At 41.9% G+C, this 21,919-nt stretch overlaps 1 protein-coding gene across 1 annotated transcript in view; it reads right to left on the bottom strand.

Annotated features, from left to right (window-relative positions):
- WWC2 (WW and C2 domain containing 2) overlaps positions 1-3,180 on the bottom strand; it is a 199,287-nt gene extending 196,107 nt beyond the window's left edge. The window contains exon 1 of the mRNA XM_060778679.2: positions 2,712-3,180. Within this exon, the coding sequence (XP_060634662.2) occupies positions 2,712-2,842 (131 nt within the window). The 5' untranslated portion in view covers positions 2,843-3,180. The remainder of the gene's footprint in view (positions 1-2,711) is intronic.
- Between the last annotated feature and the right edge of the window lie 18,739 nt (positions 3,181-21,919).

The raw sequence follows: 21,919 nt of genomic DNA, 5'->3' as shown, positions 1-21,919 counted from the left end.
TCGAGACATTTTTGTAAAAGTGGAAGCAAACTTATCTTCTTCTCCTTTTTGGTATTCGTTGTTGGTTAAACTTTGTTATTGTTTATGTTACACTACTAGGAAAATCACACTACTAGGAAAAGACATCTTTTGGTTTTCATCATGTTCTGTGAGAGGCATGCCAGAATAATATCTTTTGTTGTATCATTCCTATATATTGCAGATAATCTATCGTTTTTTTCAGCTGTGTGGAAGGAACTTGAGGATCCTTTAACACAAGGTCCTTCCACACAGCCATATAACCCAGAATATCAAGGCAGCAAATCCCACTATCTGCTTTGAACTGAGTTATCTGAGTCCACACTGCCATATATTCCAGTTTAAAGCAGATAATGTGGGATTTTATTCAGATTTTATTCACATCTCAGGATCTGATCCCAGGTTTTCTGCTTTGAAACTGGATTATATGAGTCCACGCAGCCAGATCATCAGGGGTCCTCAAACTAAGGCCTGGGGGCCGGATACGGCCCTCCAAGATAATTTACCCGGCCCTTGCTGAGGGTCAACCTAACCCACCCGGTGGGTTAAACCGCTGAGCTGCTGAGCTTGTTGACCGAAAGGTTGCAGGTTCGATTCCGGGGAGCGGTGTGAGCTTCCGCTGTCAGCCCAAGCTTCTGCCAACCTAGCAGTTTGAAAATATGCAAATGTGAGTAGATCAATAGGTACCACTTTGGAGGGAAGGTAACGGCGCTCCATGCAGTCATGCCGGTCACATGCCCTTGGAGGTGTCTACGGACAACGCCGGCTCTTCGGCTTAGAAATGGAGATGAGCACCAACCCCCAGAGTTGGACACGACTAGACTTAATGTCAGGAGAAAACCTTTACCTTTTATACTATCCAAAGCTAATATAATTATATATGTGGCTGGAGTTACACTTAAAAATGTACCTGTTCCAACTTACAAACAAATTTAACTTAAGAACAAACCTACAGAACCTATTTTGTTCGTAACTTGGGGATTGCCTGTAGTTATTTTAAGAGAAGAATGCCTGGGAAAATTGTATTGTTTTGTATTGAAATACTTTTAATGGAATCCGCTTTGAGTCTCCCTTGTGGAGAGAAAAAGCAGATTATTATTATTATTAATATTATTTAGATACAGGCTCGTGTATCATGTCTTTTGGTGCTGGTTACCGACTAGACTTAATGTCAGGGTAAAACTTTTACCTTTACCTAGGGCCTGTCCTATATCCCAGAATATCAAGGCAGAAAATCGCACATTATAGGAGTGTGGACTCAGATAAACCAGTTCAAAGCAGATATTGTGGGATTTTCTACTTTGATATTCTGGGACAGAGGGCTGTGTGGAAGGGCCCTGAGTTCACACTGCCATATAATCCAGTTCAATGTGGATTTTAATACAGGTGTGGCGTTAGAAAGCTTGTCATGGGGTGCAAGGAGAGCCATTATCTAAATAATAATAATGATAATAATGATGATAATAATAATAATAAGTTTTGCAGAAGTGCAAAATGGAATCATAGCATGGTTGAGAGTTGGAAGGGGCGGCAAGGGCCCAGCCAGCGCTGACATGCACTCAAAACGCAACCAAAACACTCCCAACAGATGGCCAAACCACTTCTGCTTGGAGAGATTTAAATTCTCGGGGGGGGGGGGGGCTTTCCTTTGCAACTTTTCCTCCTGCAACTCAAAATGGGATACCATGATTGACTCATATATAAGAGTTGCACTCCAAACACAACCAAAACACTCCCAACAGATGGCCAAACCACTTCTGCTTGGAAAGACTCCGCTTTTGAGGGGGGGGGGGCTTTCCTTTGCAACTTTTCCTCCTGCAACTCAAAATGGAATACCATGATTGACTCATATATAAGAGTTGCACTCCAAACACAACCAAAGCACTTCTGACAGATGGCCAAACCACTTCTGCTTGAAGAGACTCCAATTCTGGGGAAGAGGGGCCTTTCCTTTGCAACTTTTCCTCCTGCAACTCAAAATGGAATAGCATGGTTTTACTCATATATAAGAGTTGCACTCAAAACACAACCAAAACACTCCCTTCAGATGGCCAAACCACTTCTGCTTGGAGAGACTCCACTTTTGAGGGGGGGCTTTCCTTTGCAACTTTTCCTCCTGCAACTCAAATTGGAATAGCATTGTTGACTCATATATAACAGTTGCACTCAAGACACAACCAAAACACTCCCGACAGATGGCCAAACCACTTCTGCTTGGAGAGAGTCCAATTTTGTGGGAGAGGGGGCTTTCCTTTGCAACTTTTCCTCCTGCAACTCAAAATGGAATAGCATGGTTGACTCATATATAAGAGTTGCACTCAAAACACAACCAAAACACTCCCGACAGATGGCCAACCCACTTCTGCTTGGAGAGACTCAAATTCTGAGGGAGAGGGGGGCTTTCCTTTGCAATTTTTCCTAAGAATTGCACTCAAAACACAACCAAAACACTCCCGACAGATGGCCAACCCACTTCTGCTTGGAGAGACTCCACTTTTGAGGGGGGGGGGGCTTTTCTTTGCAACTTTTCCTCCTGCAACTCAAAATGGAATAGCGTGATTGACTCATATATAAGAGTTGCACTCAAGACACAACCAAAACACTCCCGACAGATGGCCAAACCACTTCTGCTTGGAGGGAGGGAGAGGTGCTTTCCTTGGCCACTTTTCCTCCTGCCACTCTCGCGCACCCACCTGTCCCGGGGGTCGATCCAGCTGGTCTGCTTGGTGTTGTGGTCGATGAAGAAGACCTTTCCGTCGTAGTCGCGGGCCTCCTCCCAGCCGTCGGGCAAGGGCAGCTGCCCGTCCCCGGCGTCCCTAGGCATGGCCGGGGGGCAGCCCTGGCTCCATCGGGGCGGGAAAGCCAAGAAGAAAGAAGGCGCTGCTGCTGTTGCTTTGCTACTGCAAGGACTCTTTTCCTCGCCTGCGGCCGGGCAGGAAACTCTCCCCTTTGCGCCTTTCAGCCCGCCATGGCTGAGATCGGGACCCCCCTCCCCTTCTCCGCCTTGGTCCGCCTCCTTTTCCCTTTGGGGGTCCCGGCAAAGGCGAGCTCCCGGTGCCAGGCCCAGGCGGAAGGCAGGGGAGGAGGGAACGGGCCAAGGCGCTGGAGGAACCCGGCTCAGCCCCGAGCGGCGCGCGGCGGCAGCGGCGCGCGGCGGCGGCAGCAGCGGGGGCTCATTTGCATGAGATTAGCATCCATCTCATCTGCATACGCATTCCTCCTTGGCCCGCAGGCGCATTCCTGAGCGTTAACCCTTTCTGCGCCGCTGCGGGATGAGAAGCGGCAGGGGAGGGAAAGGCCCAGAGAGAGAGAAAACTTTGGGAAAAGTTGAGCCTGGAATGCAATATTTGCAACTCTCTACTTGGCAGTTTTGACCCCCCACTTGCACTGCCATGGAGCAATGCCATGGGATCATGGGAGTCGTAGTTTTACACGCTCTTCAGACTACTCTGGCTGCCTCACCAAACTACAACTCCCACAATCCCATAGCATTGAGCCATGCCAGTTAAACTGGAGGGATTCGTTCAAAGTGCGTTATCCTAGGAGTCGTAGATTTGCGAGGTCTTCAGAGTTCTCAGTTTAAGAGTCCTGGGGCCTCACCAAACTACAACTCCCACCATTCCAAAGCACTGAGCCATGCCAGTTAAACTGCGGGGGTTCTACATTCACCCATGCTATGGACTCATGAAGTCTTCAGACTTCTCTTTCCAAGAGTGCTGGGCCACCTCCCCAAACTACAACTCCTACAATCCCAGAGCACTGAGTCATGCCAGTTAAACTGGAGGGATTCTTTCAAAGTGCATTATCCTAGGAGTTGTAGATTTGCAAGGTCTTCAGAGTTTTCAGTTTAAGAGTCCTGGGGCCTCACCAAACTACAACTCCCACCATTCCAAAGCACTGAGCCATGCCAGTTAAACTGCAGGGATTCTACATTCACCCATGCTATGGACTCATGAAGTCTTCAGACTTCTCTACCCAAGAGTGCTGGGCCGCCTCACCAAACTACAACTCCCACAATCCCATAGCAATGAGCCATGCCGGTTAAACTGGAGTGATTCTTTCAAAGTGCATTATCCTAGGAGTTGTAGATTGGCAAGGTCTTCAGAGTTCTCAGTTTAAGAGTCCTGGGGCCTCACCAAACTACAACTCCCACAATCCCAAGTAAAAAGCTCTTAACTTCTGGACTGTTTCTGCCACTGAGACCATGAAGCTCTTAAAGGGTTCAAATCCATTGAATGGCTGAGCCTGGGACTTTTGGATACTATTACATTTTTGTTCAGACTTGAGCTATGCACGTGCGGAGAGAGATAGTTTTAATGGTTTTTACATTGTTTTATAATGTTTTAAATGTTTGAACTGTATATTGTGGACTGGCTGCCAATCTGTTAACCAGCTTGAGTTGCCTTTGGGTTTGAGAAGGGCGGGATAAAAATACCGTAAATAATAAATAATAATAATAATAGCATTGAGCCATGGCAGTTAAACTGTAGGGTTTTAAGTGCACTCTCATAAGAGCTGTAGATTTGCAAGGACTTTTCTGCTCAAGAGTGCTGGGACCTTACCAAACTACAACTCCCACCATTCCAAAGCATTGAACCATACCAGTTAAACTGCAGGGATTCTAGATGCACCCCTTGCTATAAACTCATAGGAGTTATAGATTTGCAAGGTCTTCAGACTGCCCAAGAGTGCTAGGGCCTCACCAAACTACAGCTCCCACAATCCCATAGTATTGAGCCATGCCAGTTAAACTGTAGAGATTCTTTCTAAGTGCACTATCATAGGAGTTGTAGATTTGCAAGGTCTTCAGAGTTCTCAGCTCAAAACCCCTGGGGCCTCACCAAACTACGACTCCCACAATCCCATAGCATTGAGCTATGCCAGTTAAGCTGCAGGGATTTAAGTGCACTCCCATTGGAGTTGTAGATTTGCAACGACTTCTCTGCTCAAGAGTGCTGGGGCCTCACCAAACTACAACTCCCACAATCCCAAGTAAGACGCTCTTACCTTCTGGACTGTTTCTGCCACAGAGACCAGGAAGCTCTTAAAGGGTCCAAATCCTTTGGATGGTTGAGCCTGGGACTTTTGGATACTATTACATTTTTGTTCATGTTTGTGCTATGCACGAGTAGAGAGAGATGGTTTTATTTATGTATGTATTTATTTATTTACTACATTTATATACCGCCCTTCTCAGCCCACAGGCGACTTAGGGCGGTTTACCATCAGCATCAAAAGCGTAAAATACAATTTAAATATAAAAACAAATAAAACAATATCAATAAAAACATATATCGATTTGAGTCTCCTAGTTAAAAGCATTATCCAATACCGTCATTGAGTCGTTCCATTTTTTTCTCCACGTCTGTTATATTGTATCTGCAAACGCTTGCTCAAAAAGCCAAATCTTGACCTTCTTTCAGAGTGTTAAGAGGGAGGGGGGCTATCTAATACCCCTAGGGAGGGCGTTCCATAGCCAAGGAGCCACCACTGAGAAGGCTCTGTCTCTCATCCCCGCCAGGCATACTTGTGACGAAGGCGGGATCGAGAGCAGGGCCTCCCCAGACGATCTTAAAATCCTGGAGGGTTCATAAGGGGAGATGCGTCCAGACAGGTAAGTTGGTTTTTATATTGTTTTATAATATTTCAAATGTTTTAACTGTGTATTGTGGACTGTTATGGCATCGAATGGCTGCCAATCTCTAAACCGCTTTGAGTTGCCTTTGGGCTTGAGAAGGATGGGATAAAAATGTCGTAAATAATAAAGAATAATAGCATTGAGCCATGCCAATTAAACTGCAGGGATTCTAAGTGCACCTTCATAGGAGTTGTAGATTTGCAAGGTCTTCAGAGTTCTCAGCTCAAGAGTGCTGGGGCCTCACCAAACTGCATCTCCTACAATCCCATAGCATTGAGCCATGCCAGTTAAACGGCAAAGATTCTAAGTGCACCATCATAGGAGTTGTAGATTTGCAAGGAGTTCTCTGCTCAGGAGTGCTGGGGCCTCACCAAAGTACAACTCCCATCATTCCAAAGCATTGAACCATGCCAGTTAAGCTGCAGTGATTCTAGATGCCCCCTCATAGGAGTTGTAGATTTGCAAGGACTTCTCTGTCCAAGAGTGCTGGGGCCACACCAAATTACAGCTCCCACAATTCCATTACATTGAGCCATGCCAGTTAAACTTCAGAGATTTAAGTGCACTCTCATAAGAGTTGTAGATTTGCAAGGACTTCTCTGTCCAAGAGTACTGGGGCCTCACCAAACTACAACTCCCACAATCCCATAACATCGACCCATGCCAGTTAAACTGCAGGGATTCTAGATGCACCCCATGCTATAAACTCATAGGTGTTGTCGATTTGCAAGGTCTTCAAAGTTCTCTGCTCAAGAGGGCTGGGGCCTCACTAAACTACAACTCCTATCATGCCAAAGCATTGAGCCATGGTGGTTAAACTGCAGGGATTCTAAGTGCGCCCCATGTTATAAACTCATAGGAGTTGAAGATTTACAAGGTCTTCAGACGTCTCTTCCCAAGAGTGCTTTGGCCTCACTAAACTACAACCCCCACAATCCCATAGCATTGATCCATGGAAGTTAAAGGGGTGTCAAAATGCAGAGATTCTAGTTGCACCCCATGCTATGGACTCATAGGAGTTGTAGATTAGTTAACAGCCTCATCACACTAGAGCAGGGGTCCTCAAACTAAGGCCCGGGGCCCGGATGCGGCCCTCCAAGGTCATTTACCCGGCCCTCGCTCAAGGTCAACCTAAGTCTGAAACTACTTGAAAGCACAGAACAACAACAAAAATCCTATCTCATCAGCCAAAAGTAGGCCCACACTTCTCATTGAAATACTAATAATTTTATATTTGTTGAAATTGTTCTTCATTTTAATTATTGTATTGTTTTTAAGTGTTTTTTGCACTACAAAAAAGATATGTGCAGTGTGCATAGGAATTAATTCATGTTTTTTTCAAATTATAATCCGGCCCTCCAACAGTTTGAGGGGCTGTGACCTGGCCCTCTGTTTGAGGACCCCTGCACTAGAGTATGGATCCACTTTAATCCGGTTTCTGCTTCCTGCAGAATTCTGGGATTTGTAGTTTAGGGAGGCCCAAGACCTGTCTGGCTGAGTTGCTTAAAGGCCCCTCCCTAATGTACAACCTCAGAATTCTGCAGGAGGCAGAAACTGGATTTAAGTTGTTCCATTCTCTTTGAAGAGGTCCTTGTGGATTTTAACTGATTTTTTTTAAATACCAGTGATATTTAATTCTGCTTTAATGTCTGTATATTTGTAGATTTTAACTGTATTGAAATACTGTATTGAAAAACTGTATTGAAATACTTATTTGAGTCTCTTTGTGGAGAGAAAAAGCGAGGTATAAATAAACAATAATAATAATAATAAATTGAGTCTGTTGTGGAGAGAAAAAATGTGGTATAAATAAACATAACAACAATAAATTTGCGTCTCTTTTTGGAAGGAAAAGGCAGGGTATAAAATAATAATAATAATAATAATAATAATAATAATAATAATAGATTTGCAAGACCTTCAGCCTCCTCTGGCTTTTTAATTCTCTTCTGCTGTGTTTTTCAGTGTTTTTATGAGTGATGGTCACTTGCTGGCCTGATAGGTGTATTGTGCCCAAATTTGGTGTCAATTTGTCCAGTGGTTTTTGAGTTATGTTAATCCCACAAACCAACATTACATTTTTATTTATATAGATGTTGAAGGGGCCCCGGTGCCACAAAAAGGGTCTCCCACAATAAAAGACTTTAGAAAAAGTAGAAGAAAACCCCACAAGAAAGAAGAAAAGAGAGACTCCCAGAAGGGAGGTTCTCATCCAGTATCAGCCATGGTTTGAGGCTCCGGGTTTTAACCTGCCACTTTTGGTCTCTTGCTCGCTGAGGTGTTCATGTGAGTATCTCTGTAGATCTTAGAAAGCTATTTAAGGTGTTGGTAATGCCTTACATGGCTCTACATTACCCCCAGTATTAGTGGCTATATGTCTTTCAGTAAGACCCAGGGACTGGAAAGTGTGTAGGCACAATCATTCAGTTCATTCCTATTCTCAGTATACAATTAAAATAGGAAAATATACAAGCTACAAAATATGGTAAAATATTTACTTAAGTTTAATATGGTTGCATTGTTTTAGGCAAGAAACACTTCTGAGTGTTAAGAAAGCCCCCATTAATCTCATGGGGTACTATAAGTCCAACAGGTGACTTGAAGGCACACACACAGAGGCCCATCCAATCTGAAACCATTATTTTAGTTCTGTTAGATATGACTTTCTATCTCATTCACTTCCAAAGATACATCTGAACCTGAACAGTTATACAATTGGACCTCCATAGCCACAGATTCTGTATCTGAGGAATTCATTCATCCATAGCTTGAACATGTTTTTTTTTTAAGTGAAAAGCAAACTTTGATTTTGCTATTTTATATCCAGGACACCGTTTTGCTATGCCGTTGTATATAACAAGATTTGAGCAGTCATGGATGTTTGTATCCGCCGGAGGTCTTTGTGCAAGGAGACCTTTACATTATTTACTATACTAATGAAATCCATGTGTAAGGTAACAGACTAAAAAAGTAGCCTAACAAGCTAGGATTATATTTTCTGCCTTGTGATACATTCTTAATGAAAAATAGATTTCACGGGGAAAGTCCCACAGGATATGTGTGACACAACGGAAATTCCAGCAAATTTTCTGTTAGCACAGAATTTAAGCCAGGCATGGAAAGTGGTTTCTTTTAAAATTTTAGTCCACTATAACTTGGCTGAATTATAGATATCCGAAGGGCCAAATAGGTCATGTTAATACTGAACATAGAAATTTGAACTCGGAACTTTAGTCAGCATCTGTTATTAGCGCACAGTGGCTTTACATCAGTTTTATACAATTGCAAGGGGAAAACTCAAGACCTCTGAGTAATAATAATAATAATAATAATAATAATAATAATAATTTTAATAATAATTTAAAAAGGAGGCGGAGGGCCTGATTCTGGCAGCCCAAGAATAAGCCATTAGAACCAATACCATCAAAGCCAGAATTGAAATGTCAATGACAGATCCCAAATGTAGACTCTGCAAGGAAGCAGATGAAACAATAGATCACATCATCAGCTGCTGCAAGAAGATTGTGCAGACAGACTACAAGCAGAGGCATAACACCATTGCTCAGATGATTCATTGGAACTTGTGCCACAAATACCATCTGCCTGCGACAAAGAACTGGTGGCATCACAAGCTGGAAAAAGTTACAGAGAATGAACACGTCAAGCTACTCTGGGACTTCCGAATTCAGACTGACAGAGTTTTGGAGCACAATACTCCTGACTTCATGATCGTGTTAAAAAACAAAGTATGGATCATTGATGTTGTAATCCCAGATGACAGCAGGATTGAAGAGAAACAACTAGAAAAGCTGACACGATATGAGGATTTAAAGATCAAACTGCAAAGACTCTGGCACAAACCAGTCAAGGTGGTCCCAGTGGTGATCAGCACACTGGGTGCAGTGCCTAAAGATCTTGGCCTGCACTTAAACACAATAGGTGCTGAGAAAATTACCATCTGCCAACTGCAGAAGGCCTGGGATCTGCACACATTATTCACCGAAACATCACACAGTCCTAGACACTTGGAAAGTGTCCAACATGTGATCCAATACAACAGCCAACAGAGTGTTTGCTGTGGACTCATCTTGTTGTGTTTCAAATAATAATAATAATACAAGCCAGTAAAGGTGGTCCCAGTGGTGATCGGCACACTGGGTGCAGTGCCTAAAGACCTTGGCCTGCACTTAAACACAATCGGCGCTGTCAAAATTACCATATGCCAGCTGCAGAAGGCCACCTTACTGGGATCTGCACGCATTATTTGCCAATACATCACAGAGTCCTAAACACTTGGGAAGTGTCTGATGCGTGATCCAATACAACAGCCAGCAGAGTGATCTTGTCTGCTGTGGACTCATCTCGTTGTGTTTCAAATAATAATAATAATAATAATAATAATAATAATAATAATAATAATTTTATTTTTACACCCTGCCACCATCTCCCCAAAGGGACTCGGGAGGCTTACATGGAGACAAGCCCAAAATCACAGGTAAAACAACAGCATTAAAATCAAATAAAAACACAACACAATCACATCAGCAACAACATTAAAACAAAATCAAGGCTGAAAAACAAAATTGGACTGGGTCTAGGCTCAAATAGTGCAATGAGTTCTTAAGTGGGGCCAAGGAAAAGTGCAAAATTCAAGCATGCCAATCTAGAAAGAATACCTTGGTGATAAAGTGTTGAGATTGGTGGGGTGGTCTGAGCTAAAGTGCAGGAGCATAGATAACGTCAAGTCATTCTCTGGTTAACTGCTGAATAAAGACACAACGGAACAGCCAGGTTTTAAGGTCCTTACGGAAGGAGGACAAAGTGGGTGCTTGTCTGATCTCCTTAGGGAGGGAGTTCCAGAGACCAGGGGCCACTACCGAGAAGGCCCTCTCCCTCGTTCCCACCAATCACGCTTGAGATGGTGGTGGAAGTGAGAGAAGGGCCTCTCCTGATGATCTTAGGGTCCATACTGGTTCGTAGGGGAAGATGCGATCGCAAAGTTCCCAAACCGTTTAGGCCTGCGCCTTGAATTGGAACCGGAAACTTATTGGCAGCCAGTGGAGCTGCTTAAACAGGGAGGTTGATTGCTCCCTGTAGCTAGCTCCCGTTAACAACCTGGCCGCAGATCTTTGGACCCACTGCAGTTTCTGTGCCGTCTTAACAGACAGCCCCACGTAGAGTGCGTTACAGTAATCCAACCTGGAGGTAATTAGGGCGTGGACCACCATGGACAAGTCAGACTTCACGAGATATGGGCGCAGCTGACACACGAGCTTTAATTGCGCAAAGGCCCTCCCAGCCACCACCGACACCTGATCATCAAGTGTCAAAGCGGAGTCCAGAAGGACCCCCAGACTGTGGACCTGTGTCCTCAGGAGGAGTGTAACCCCATCGAGCACAGGCTGTCACCCTATATGCTGGCTGATTTAATTAACCGGGAAGGGCAAGGGTCCTTAATGTAGATAATGTTAAAATGTCCTTAATGTAGATAATGTTTATTCATTATCAAAGTTGTTAAATAAATAAGACTTTCTCTGGAAAAAAAAACATAGTAGCAGAAGAAGAAAGAACCTAAGAGGAATATTCCTTGTTTCTCCTGTCATGTCGAACTACTTAGGCTTTTTCATGTACACATTTTTCAAAACCTTTCAAAGTTGTCAATAGAAGAGATAAACTAAGACAGTTTGACTAGGTAAAAGAGGTAGTCCATATCTTCTATCATGCTGCAAGAAAGGGCAAGAAATCAATTGAAATAATTTAGACATTAAAAACAACTGAGGAATATTGGTACATTTTTCAATAACATTCAGGAATGGTGCCGTCTGCTCTAGAGGTTTTTGCTGGCTGCTTCCCAATATTTGAGTGTATTTCTTGATTATTTGTTTTGGACTCCAAGCTGTCAACCCACTCACTGGTTACAGACAGCTTATGTGGACTTGCAGGTTAAACTACATTCCTGCATGACTGGAATTCAGCTTAGGACTCAATACATGTTCGACCAGAGGTGGAAATGGTTTCTTTCTGGTCCATAGTTACATTTGGGCAAAATCAGCAATGAAAGGATTCATTAGGAAGCATAAGGGGAACTCTAGCTGCGGAAAAGTAGAAAAACTGCCCAAGTAGAGCAATGGAAAGATTCACAGACAGTAACATTATAAGGTACAAATTGGTGGTAGAGTTGGGGGTATTACAGAATGTACAAACTAAATGTTCCAACAACTGTGACTAATATACAGGCTGTCCCCAAGATATAAACAAGATAGGTTCTATAGGCTTGTTCTTAAGTTGAGTGTGTATGTAAGTTGGAAGAAGTACATTTTGAAGTGTAACTCCAGCCTATCTATCATCTATCTATCTATCTATCTATCTATCTATCTATCTATGGATTGGATAGCATAGGGAAGTGTTAACACCCCTGTAGAGTTGTCTGTGCCCTTGTTCAGAAGATTTCACCTCACTTTCTGTCCCTGTGATTTATTTATTTATCGTGTCAGAAGCAAATTGAGAATACAGTTAAAATGTATAGAAAAATCACAAACAAAGTTAAAAACTTGGTATTATTCTAAATTTCGTTTGACCAGAAGCTGGCCACTTCAAGTGTCTCTGGTGACACTGTAAGAAGGTCCTCCATTGTGCATGTGGCAGGGTTCAGACTGCAGTGTAGTAAGTGGTCTGTGGTTTGCTCTTCTCCGAACTCACATGTTGTGGACTTCACTTTATAGCCCCATTTCTTAAGACTGGCTCTGCATCTCGTGGTTCCAGAGCGCAGTCCGTTCAGCACCTTCCAATTCGCCCAGTCTTCTGTGTGCCCAGGAGGGAGTTTCTCATCTGGTATCAGCCACTGATTGAGGTTCTGGGTTTCAATCTGCCACTTTTGGACTCTCGCTTGCTGAGATGTTCCTACAAGTAACTCTGTGTAGATCTTAGGAAGCTATTTCTTGATTTAAGGCATTGGCTTGCTGGCTGATATCCGAAGAGAGGATGGACCGGAGATGTCAATACTTTGGTCCTTTCATTACTGGCTGCTACTTCCTGATGGATATCATGTGGTATAATACCGACTAAGCAGTATAACTTCTCCAACGTAGACATCCGGTGATAATGCAGCATGTCTCATTAAGAGCCACATCCACTGTTTTAACGTGGTGATATTTATTCCACACAGGGCATGTGTAATCAGCAGCAGAGTAGCAAAGTGCAGGGTAGATATCTTCACTGTGTCTAGTTGTGATCTCCAGGTTGTGCCAATCATCCCCAGGTTGTGCAAGTATCATATCAACTGATATTTATGTATACAGTTTTGACTTATATGTGGCTTGTTGTGGAAACAAGGATTAGAGATTACGCTTCAGTGGAGATAAGGCTTCAGTGGACATTTAATCTTTCAGGAGTAAATGTCCCTTCCTAGAGGTAGATTTCTCTCACTTTCTGTTATCTCACATCCATTCTTAACTATGAGTCATTTGTAAGTCAGATGTTTGTAACTTGGGAACTGCCTGTAATTTGTACAAACACACACACACACACAATCTCTAACTATGCATTTTACACTAGATTAATATGCTGCAATTAACATGCACACACACACATTGATCCACGTTTCCATATTTACAGTTTAGTGTTGTATATTTGGAAACCTAACAAAAGAATAGATAGACATGTGAGAGTCTCAGACAGACTGGATTAATTACAGACAGGCATTATGCTTCCCATGCTGAAAGGTTGTCTGATTCATGTGTCACACTTTTCCCTTTCCTTGCTATACAGAATCCCGTTAAGTAAACACTCAAAGAGGCAGATAACTTTTGTTTATTTTCATTTACATGTTATTTATTTATTTTTGTAAGAGATGGAGTCTGCATTTCTTCAGACAAAGGGACAAGTCTGCTGCTCTCTTGAAGTAGGGAAAACGTTCTTCTGGCTTGTGCTGAATAATCAAGATACTCTCCAGTTAGGAGACAGTGTAAGATGTATCCGGAGTAAGAAAGCTGCTTCAGGCATAAATTTTTGGGTGTCAGAAAATTTCTGTAAAATGTTATTTAATTTGCAGTAAGTATACTTTACAGTCATCAATGGATAGACCAGGGTGGGACAAAGAACTCTTGTCTGTTGGAGCTAGGTGTGAATTTTTTCAACTGACCACCTTGATTAGCATTTGATGGCCTGGCAGTTTTTTGGTGTGGCTTGCTAGTGCCTGTATGTCAAGTGCTTTCTGATGACACTTCAGCCCCAAGTTCTGGGTGACTTTTTCCAACAATTTTGTGCATATATTGAAAACATTTTGTGCATACATTGAGTAACAAGATAGAGCTTTGAGGCATCTCAAAACCCAAGACACCTTGAGAATGTATAAACTTTAATAATTTACTTTTAAACATATCTAACATTTCCTATCCTGAACAAAGGAAGAGTACATATGAACTCACAGACATGCAGCAATGCAACATAGAAGTTGGATTCCATACAGCAGTGGTTGTAAATCAGAGCAATCTGGGAAATCATTTTTCAATTTCCAATCTTCTCCTTTGCTTTTGATCTCTTCTCACTTTCTAAATATGCTTGATCTTCACAAACAGAAGGATATATAATCTAAATTACATAATAAGAAATATTTCGTCTGAAAGTGCACTTCCATAAAATAGCTTTTACTGCTTAACAATAGAAAAAGAAAGAAAAAAGACAAACATACTCCAGAGAAAAAGTTAATCTAAAAGATAGGTGAGGCTTTTCAACTTCGTATTTGATGAGGCAAGAGTTTTCACAGAAGTTGCCATTTTTCACGGGGATTTATTTGGCACAAACTAGCAATGAAGAAGGCTGATCGGAAGAAAACCAATTCTTTTGAAATAAGATGCTGGAGAAGAGTTCTATGGATGCTATAGACTGCTGAAAAGATAAATAAATTTGTCTCATAGCAAATAAAACCTGAACTCTCCCTTAGACGCCAAGTTGACTAAACTGGGATTGTCATACTGCGGCCATATCATGAGGAGACATGACTCACTAGAACAGAATAATGCTTGGTAAAGTGGAAGGCAGTAGGAAAGGGGGAAGACCACATTCCTGTTGGAAATAGCAACCTTCTGCAAGCCTCCTATACTATTTTTTTGTTATGTATATAATTCGGATTGCTTACATATTGTATATGTGTATATGGTATGCAGTTTTCCCTTAACTCTATGTTATTTGAGGTTGTGGGAGGGGCTGCAAACCATGTGATCAGATCTGGGACTATTCAGACTGAGACTCCTTTTTAGAAGTCAGTGTTGTATTGTATTGTATAGTCATTGTTATTTATGCATTAGACATAAGACAGAGAAGAGACTGCAACAGTTTAAACTTTCAACCAGGCCCGTAGCCAGGATTTCGTTTTGGGGGGGGGGGCTGATTTTTTTCAGGGGGGGTTTCGGAGGGGCTGAGTTTCGGGGGGGGGGGCTGAGTCTGAGTGAAAGAGGGTCTAGCCTAGCAAATCTTTTGTATCATTACTCCAATACCCCCATGCATATGGGATATATTGAGTATGGTGATCAGATCATGATATGAATAAACATAACAGTTTAAATAATGCACCAGTAAGGCCTTTTTGCGAACCACCATGAGAATTTCGGGGGGGGGGGGGGGCTGAAGCCCCTCAAGCCCCCCCCCCCCCCCGGCTACATGCCTGCTTTCAACTGATAAGCAATGTACCTGTGTGCTAAATACATGAAGTTTGTAAATAAACCAACTATGTTACTTTGAACAAAGCCTTCTTATTTTGTCTCTTGAGAGCATGATTTAAAACCAAATATATTTTATAGGAGAGTAGATGTTTATGGGCAACTGAAATAATATTTCTGAAGATCTGCTATACATTTTATGCATAGGCATATCTTTGTTCCTAACAGTTCAAAGAGAGAACCACATATATCAGTCTAACAACTGAGAAATCTAATTTGGCTTGCATGAATGCTACCACTAAAGAGAATTTTGACTCAAATGAGTTTTTAGCTCTTCTCAGGAAGATCATGTTTTACAAAAGACTTATGATCACTCCAAATGGTGTGAATGCCAATTAATCTCCAAAAAGCTTTGGAGATTCTGGTTTTCCATAAGGTTATGATCTCAAAGGTCATCCTTTTCCTACAAATTCTAGATGGATAGACTCAGTCAATAAACCACTACCCTAAGTCTGCAAGACCCGAGGAAAGGGTGACCTGGAGGTCCATAATTCATTACATTGTCATAAGTTGATTTCACAACAGTTAACTATAACTTCAGCAACATTGCCCATGTGAGAATTGAGGTTATGCAGTTCCAAAAAAGAAACTGCATGACCCTCAGTTTTATGCAAGTCTTCAGGCTTTGTGCCTGATGCAGCAATGCAGGCAAAATGATATGATTCAATGAGGTACAGTATGTTGTTTTTGGATTGTTGGATATTGAGTGGCAGCTGATGGCTCCTGCATCACAGGAGTGCTGAATCCACTCTGGGTCTTAATCCAAAATTGGAAAGAGCTGTCCAAGGTTCTGAATGCTAGTCCAAAATAGGTTCCACACCTTGCAGTCCTTTGTACTAAAACCTACAGTAGATTTACTAACCTCAGAGTAGACAGCATATAGAAAGCTCAGAAAAATTGGGAAATTGCATCCATTTAGATATGGTTGCAATTGTATTTGATCTGGAAGCCAGTTTTACAACACAAGAAAGTAAATTGTATGAAATGTAGGCATCAACAAGGAATATTTGGTATAAAGTTTGTGTGTGTGATACTTATTTTATTTTTAAGAATTTTTTTGATCCACCAATTGCTCAATGAGTACTGGAAGTGTACAAATAATGAGAATAAAACTCTCCAACGGTAAAAACTAAATAAATCTTTAAACTGTAAAGTTAGAAATTAATGACAATGAAGAAAAACTAGCCTAACCTCCCTGGATTATTACAGAAAGTCCGCCATCTCTAATTTTTCGGCAACCTTGGGTGCAAGCTGTTATAATTTTAGAGATAAGAACCTGATTTTGGAAACAAACTGAAAGTCAATGTAGACTTTTCAAGATCTGTATTACATGACCTGTAAAACATGCCGAATAACCATCAGCCTTCCAACTCTGATTATGTGATTCTATGATTCTGAAGATATTTTGGACAGCCTTCAAGGGCTACTCCAGGTAGAGCAGTGGTTCTCAAACTTTCTAGAGCCATGAACCCTGTATATAGTTCCTCATGTTGTGGTGACCCCCAACCATAAAATTATTTTTGTTGCTACTTCATAACTGTGATTTTGCTACTATTAAAAATCATAATGTAAATATCTGATATGCAAGATGTATTTTCATTCACTGGACCAAATTTGGCACAATTACCAAATTTGGGGCGGGGGAGGGGTTGATTTTGTCATTTGGGAGTTGTAGTTGCTGGAAGTTATAGTTAACCTACAATCAAAGAGCATTCTGAACTCCACCAACAATGGAATTGAACTAAACTTGGTACACAGAAAATACTGGAAGGGTTTGGTGGGCATTGACTTTGAGTATGAGAGTTGTAGTTCACCTACATCCAGAGAGCACTGTGGACTCAAACAATGATGAATTTGGACCAAACTTGGCATGAATCCTCAATATGCCCAAATGTGAACACTGGTGGAGTTTGGGGGAAATAGATCTTGACATTTGGAAGTTGTAGTTGCTGGGATTTATAGTTCACCTACAATTAAAGAGCATTCTGAACCTCACAAACGATAGAATTGGGCCAAATTTCCCACACAGAACCCCCATGACCAGCAGAAAATACCATGTTTTCTGATGGTCTTTGGCGACCCCTCACCCCCCACCCCCATGACTTCCTCAGGGGTCCCGACCTCCAGATTGAGAAACGTGCATGTAGAGGAAGTTGCAATCTAAATCAAAGAATCATAGAGTTGGAAGAGACCTCATGGGCCATCCAGTCCAACCTCCTGCCAAGAAACAAGAAAATCGCATTCAAAGTACCCCTGACATATGGCCATCCAGTCTCTGTTTAAAAACCTCCAAAGAAGAAGCTTCCACCATCCTCTGTGGCAGAGAGTTCCACTCCTGAACCACTCTCACAGCCAGAAAGTTATTCCTAATGTTCACATGGAATCTCCTTTCTTGTAGTTTGAAGCCATTTTTCAGAGCTAAGAAGTATTGATTTATCAGCTTGTGTCAATATTGTGTTCACATTCCAGTTGCTGGTCATAGATCATTATTAGATAATTAAGTCTGTAGTAGAGATCAGCATAATTGAAGGGGAAGGAGAGAGTAAACCATAACAAAGGAATCAATCTATACCTGTCAACAGACCAAAGGAGTATACTACAATTAGTCCGGGCTCAAAGTAGAATTACTTACAAGAAGAGCCATCCAGGGAACTTGGGGAATGAAAGAATGGAATTGGGGGCATGAAGCAGGTCTGTGTCAATGACAGATAGTCACAGGACAGGAATAATAATTTAATCTCACAATACTTTGCAGAAGGAAGGGGGACTGCAAGAATGACAACTCTAGAATAGTCCTTTCACCTATACTACCTGATGTATTGTGCGCTATTGTTGAATAGCACCTCTTTCTTTAATATATGTATAAACACTAATGGCATTTAACAAGTCATTCCCCAAACGTCCTCACTCAAAGATAAAACAGGGTAACAATTCAGCAGGGCAGAGAATACGGGCTGTCCTCGGTAACCAGAGATTGTAAGTGGATATGCAGCTTGGATATATTGTTTACAGACGTCCAGGCTGCACATTAGAGCTGCATGATATACGTTCATGATATGAACTACACAATATACCTTCAGCCAGTTTTTTTAAGACTTACACAGCTTTGCAATTTAAGGTACGTTTCCAGGCTGTATTAAAGGCATAGAGACAAAACTATCCCATAACAGTTGCCTCTCTATATGTTGCTTTTTAACAAGGTAACATAAGCAAAAAAGACAGGCTTGTGTCCCCAAGGAGGCTTATACAATTTAAAATTTGACAGTGTGTGAGTTAACAAAGAGAGGAAATAGAAAGCAGAAGCAAAGGTAACAAGCGTTGGGAGCCAATGCACTTAACATCCACCAGCCACAACAGCTCTGCTTCTGATGGGGATTAGTTTGAAGACTACCATGATTCCTTATTCGCATTCATATGCAAAAGTGCATGTGTGCTCTTGTCAAGACAAATAAGGGAACAAAGAAGCCTTTTCCAGTAGTGTGGTGTGCACGTCGCAGATTTATGCAGTGTTTTCTAACAAAGTGAGGAATAGCTATTCTACAAGTGGAGGGAAATAGCCACTGTAAAATGGGCGAGGGAGAAATAGTTGAAACAACCATTCAAGTCAAAGAGTAGGAATTTGTATTTTAATATGCACACATTACAAAATAGCCCATAAAAAGCCTAATTAGCATATCTGTATGGAACAATGTAAAGAAGCCTAACTAGGATAGCAAAAGATAGAGAATGGGAAAGTTAGTTTTGCCATATGGAAGGAAGTGCCACGAAAATTGCACGACATCTATCGATCTGATTTATATGCCGCTTTTCCCGATCACAATAAATTAGGCGTTTCCAGTAAAAATTAAACATTTTATTTATGTATTTATTTATTTTACAGTATTTATATTCCGCCCTTTTCACCCCGCAGGGGACTCAGAGCGGATTACAATGTACATATACATGGCAAACATTCAATGCCATAGACACACAACATATATAGAGAGACACAGAGGCAAATTAACATTCCAGCTTTTCTTGAGGGTATTCTGGCCACCAAGGGAGCTGACCCTTCACCGACCATTTGTGACCCTGATGAAGTACGTCCTCATTCTTTGCATGCTTGCTGGAGATTTTTATGGCCTCGTAAATTAGTTAAATTTGCCTCCCCACATAAGCGGTACCTTAATTTCCTACTTCACAGATGCAACTGTCTTTCAGGCTGCAAAGGTCGACAGCAAGATACACAAAATCGGTCGGAAGCTCACTCCAACTTGGGCTGGCTTCAAACTCATGACCTTTCGGTCAGTAGTGATCTTAATGCAGCTGACTCCCGGCCAGCTGCACAACAGTCCTGGTGCAACTACAAAAGCAATTAAAATCAACTAATGAACATTTTTAATCAGGTTAAAAACATACACATGTTTTAAAATATAATTAAAGCAGCCAAATAAAATGAAAAAGAAAACCACCTTCAACTCGGCATATACATTGAAAGGGTTACTTAAATAAAATGACTTTGCCTTGCAATGAAAGGAAAACAGAAAGGGACCAGCTTAGCCTTCCAAGGAAGGGCATTTCAGAAGGGGAGAGCACCCATGGAAAGGAGCCTAAGTTAGAGCTGTAGATCCCTCATTGAGGCCTCATCTACATCTACACTGACTGCTTAGGTTGGTGTAGATTAGGATTGACCCTGGAGCAGCTGATAAAGAAGAAGAAGAACTTTATTTTTCTACCATGCCTCCATCTCCCCCAAGGGACTCAGGGTTACATAGGGCCAAGCCACCCCCCCCCCCCAAAAAAAAACATACAAGTAAAACAAGGCAAATAAAAATTAAAACAGTGGACAACCAACATCATAAGCAATAATAAAACAGACATCATAAGCAACAAACAGAAATACTTTTAGTCTCATGGGGGGGGGGGGGCGCTAGTGTACAAACAAGTTGGAGAATAGGCAAGTCATAAAGATGGATAGAACATATCACAGTGTAGGAATAGAGCAGTTCTACTGTAATGGGATCATTTTAACTTAAAGGTAGAGTAATCAGATACAGGAACTTGATTTTAGGCCATAGTTATGGGCCATCTGTCAAAGGGACCGTCAATCGAATGCACGATGAAACATCCACATCTTTAGTTCCTTACAAAATGTGGATAGGGAAGGTGCTAATCTGATCTCCCTGGGGAGGGAATTCCAGAGATGAGGGGCCACCACCGAGAAGGCCTGTTCTCTCGTCCCCGCCAACCGTGCGTGAGACGGTCACAAAGATAGGCAGGTCCTGATCCGTTTAGAGCAGGGGTCCTCAAACCTTTTAAACAGAGGGCCAGGTCACAGTCCCTCAAACTGTTGGAGGGCTGGATTATAATTTGAAAAAAAAACATGAGTGAATTCCTATGCATACTGCACATATCTTATTTGTAGTGCAAAACACTTAAAAACAATACAATAATTAAAATGAAGAACAATTTTAATAAATATAAACTTATTAGTATTTCAATGGGAAATGTGGACCTGCTTCTGGGTGATGAGATAGGATTGGTGTTGTTGGTGTTGTTGTTGTTGTTGTGTGTGTGTTTTCAAGTAATTTCAGACTTAGGTTGACCCTGAGTGAGGGCCGGGTAAATGACATTGGAGAGCCGTATCTGGCCCCCGGGCCTTAGTTTGAGGACCCCTGGTTTAGAGATTTATAGGTAATAACCTGCACCTTGAATTGGGACCGGAAACTTACTGCCACCTAGTGGAGCTGTTTAAACAGGGGGATTGTCCACTCTCTGTAACTTGCTCCAGTTAACAATCTGGCTGCCGACCTTTGCACCAACTGCAGTTTCCGAACTGTCTTCAAGGGCAGCCCCACGTAGAGTGCATTACAGTAGTCCAATCTTGAGGTAAGTAAGGTGTCGACCACCATGGTCAAATCAGACTTCCCGAGGTACGGGGCTCATTTGCCGTACAGTGACCTTGCCCCGCATTACAGGTGTGTCCCTAGTTGACTATAAGGTGATATAGAATGGGCAAATGATATCAACATCTGAGTACCCTTCTGCACTGGCCATTTAATGCTGTTAGACATTTAATGTGGTGGCCAGGCAAAAAACGGTCAAAAAAAGCTCTTGAAAGGAAGCCCTAAATGTGCATTAGTGCTCTGTGGCTTGTGTAATCACCAACTGGGCCTCAAACAAGTTCCAGGATTTCCAATATAAAGATCTGCACTGCAAAACCACTTTCTTCAACACCGTTTTGAAACTGCATTAAATGGTCAGTGTAGATGTGCCCAGAATCTCATTGTTTGTGACACAAGCCACCTAGGACCTTATCACATTAGGAAATGACTCCGTTTCTGAGATTGTTCAAGAATGATTTCAAATGGGTCCCATCACATGGCATTTGCCCCATTCTATCAGCATTCCATTGGAATGTGTCTGCAAAGCGTCACAGAAACAGATTATTTGCAGACGGAATTCTAATCATGTTTTTTGAAATGCTATGGATTCTTCCGTTGCTGAAGTGCTGTTTTTGTGTGTGATAGGAAAATCAATCTGTATGCATCCAATCAGCCACAATACT

This window comes from Anolis sagrei, chromosome 5, assembly GCF_037176765.1.
Source record: "Anolis sagrei isolate rAnoSag1 chromosome 5, rAnoSag1.mat, whole genome shotgun sequence".
NCBI lineage: Eukaryota > Metazoa > Chordata > Lepidosauria > Squamata > Dactyloidae > Anolis > Anolis sagrei.
This window is presented reverse-complemented; position numbering and strand designations above follow the sequence as displayed.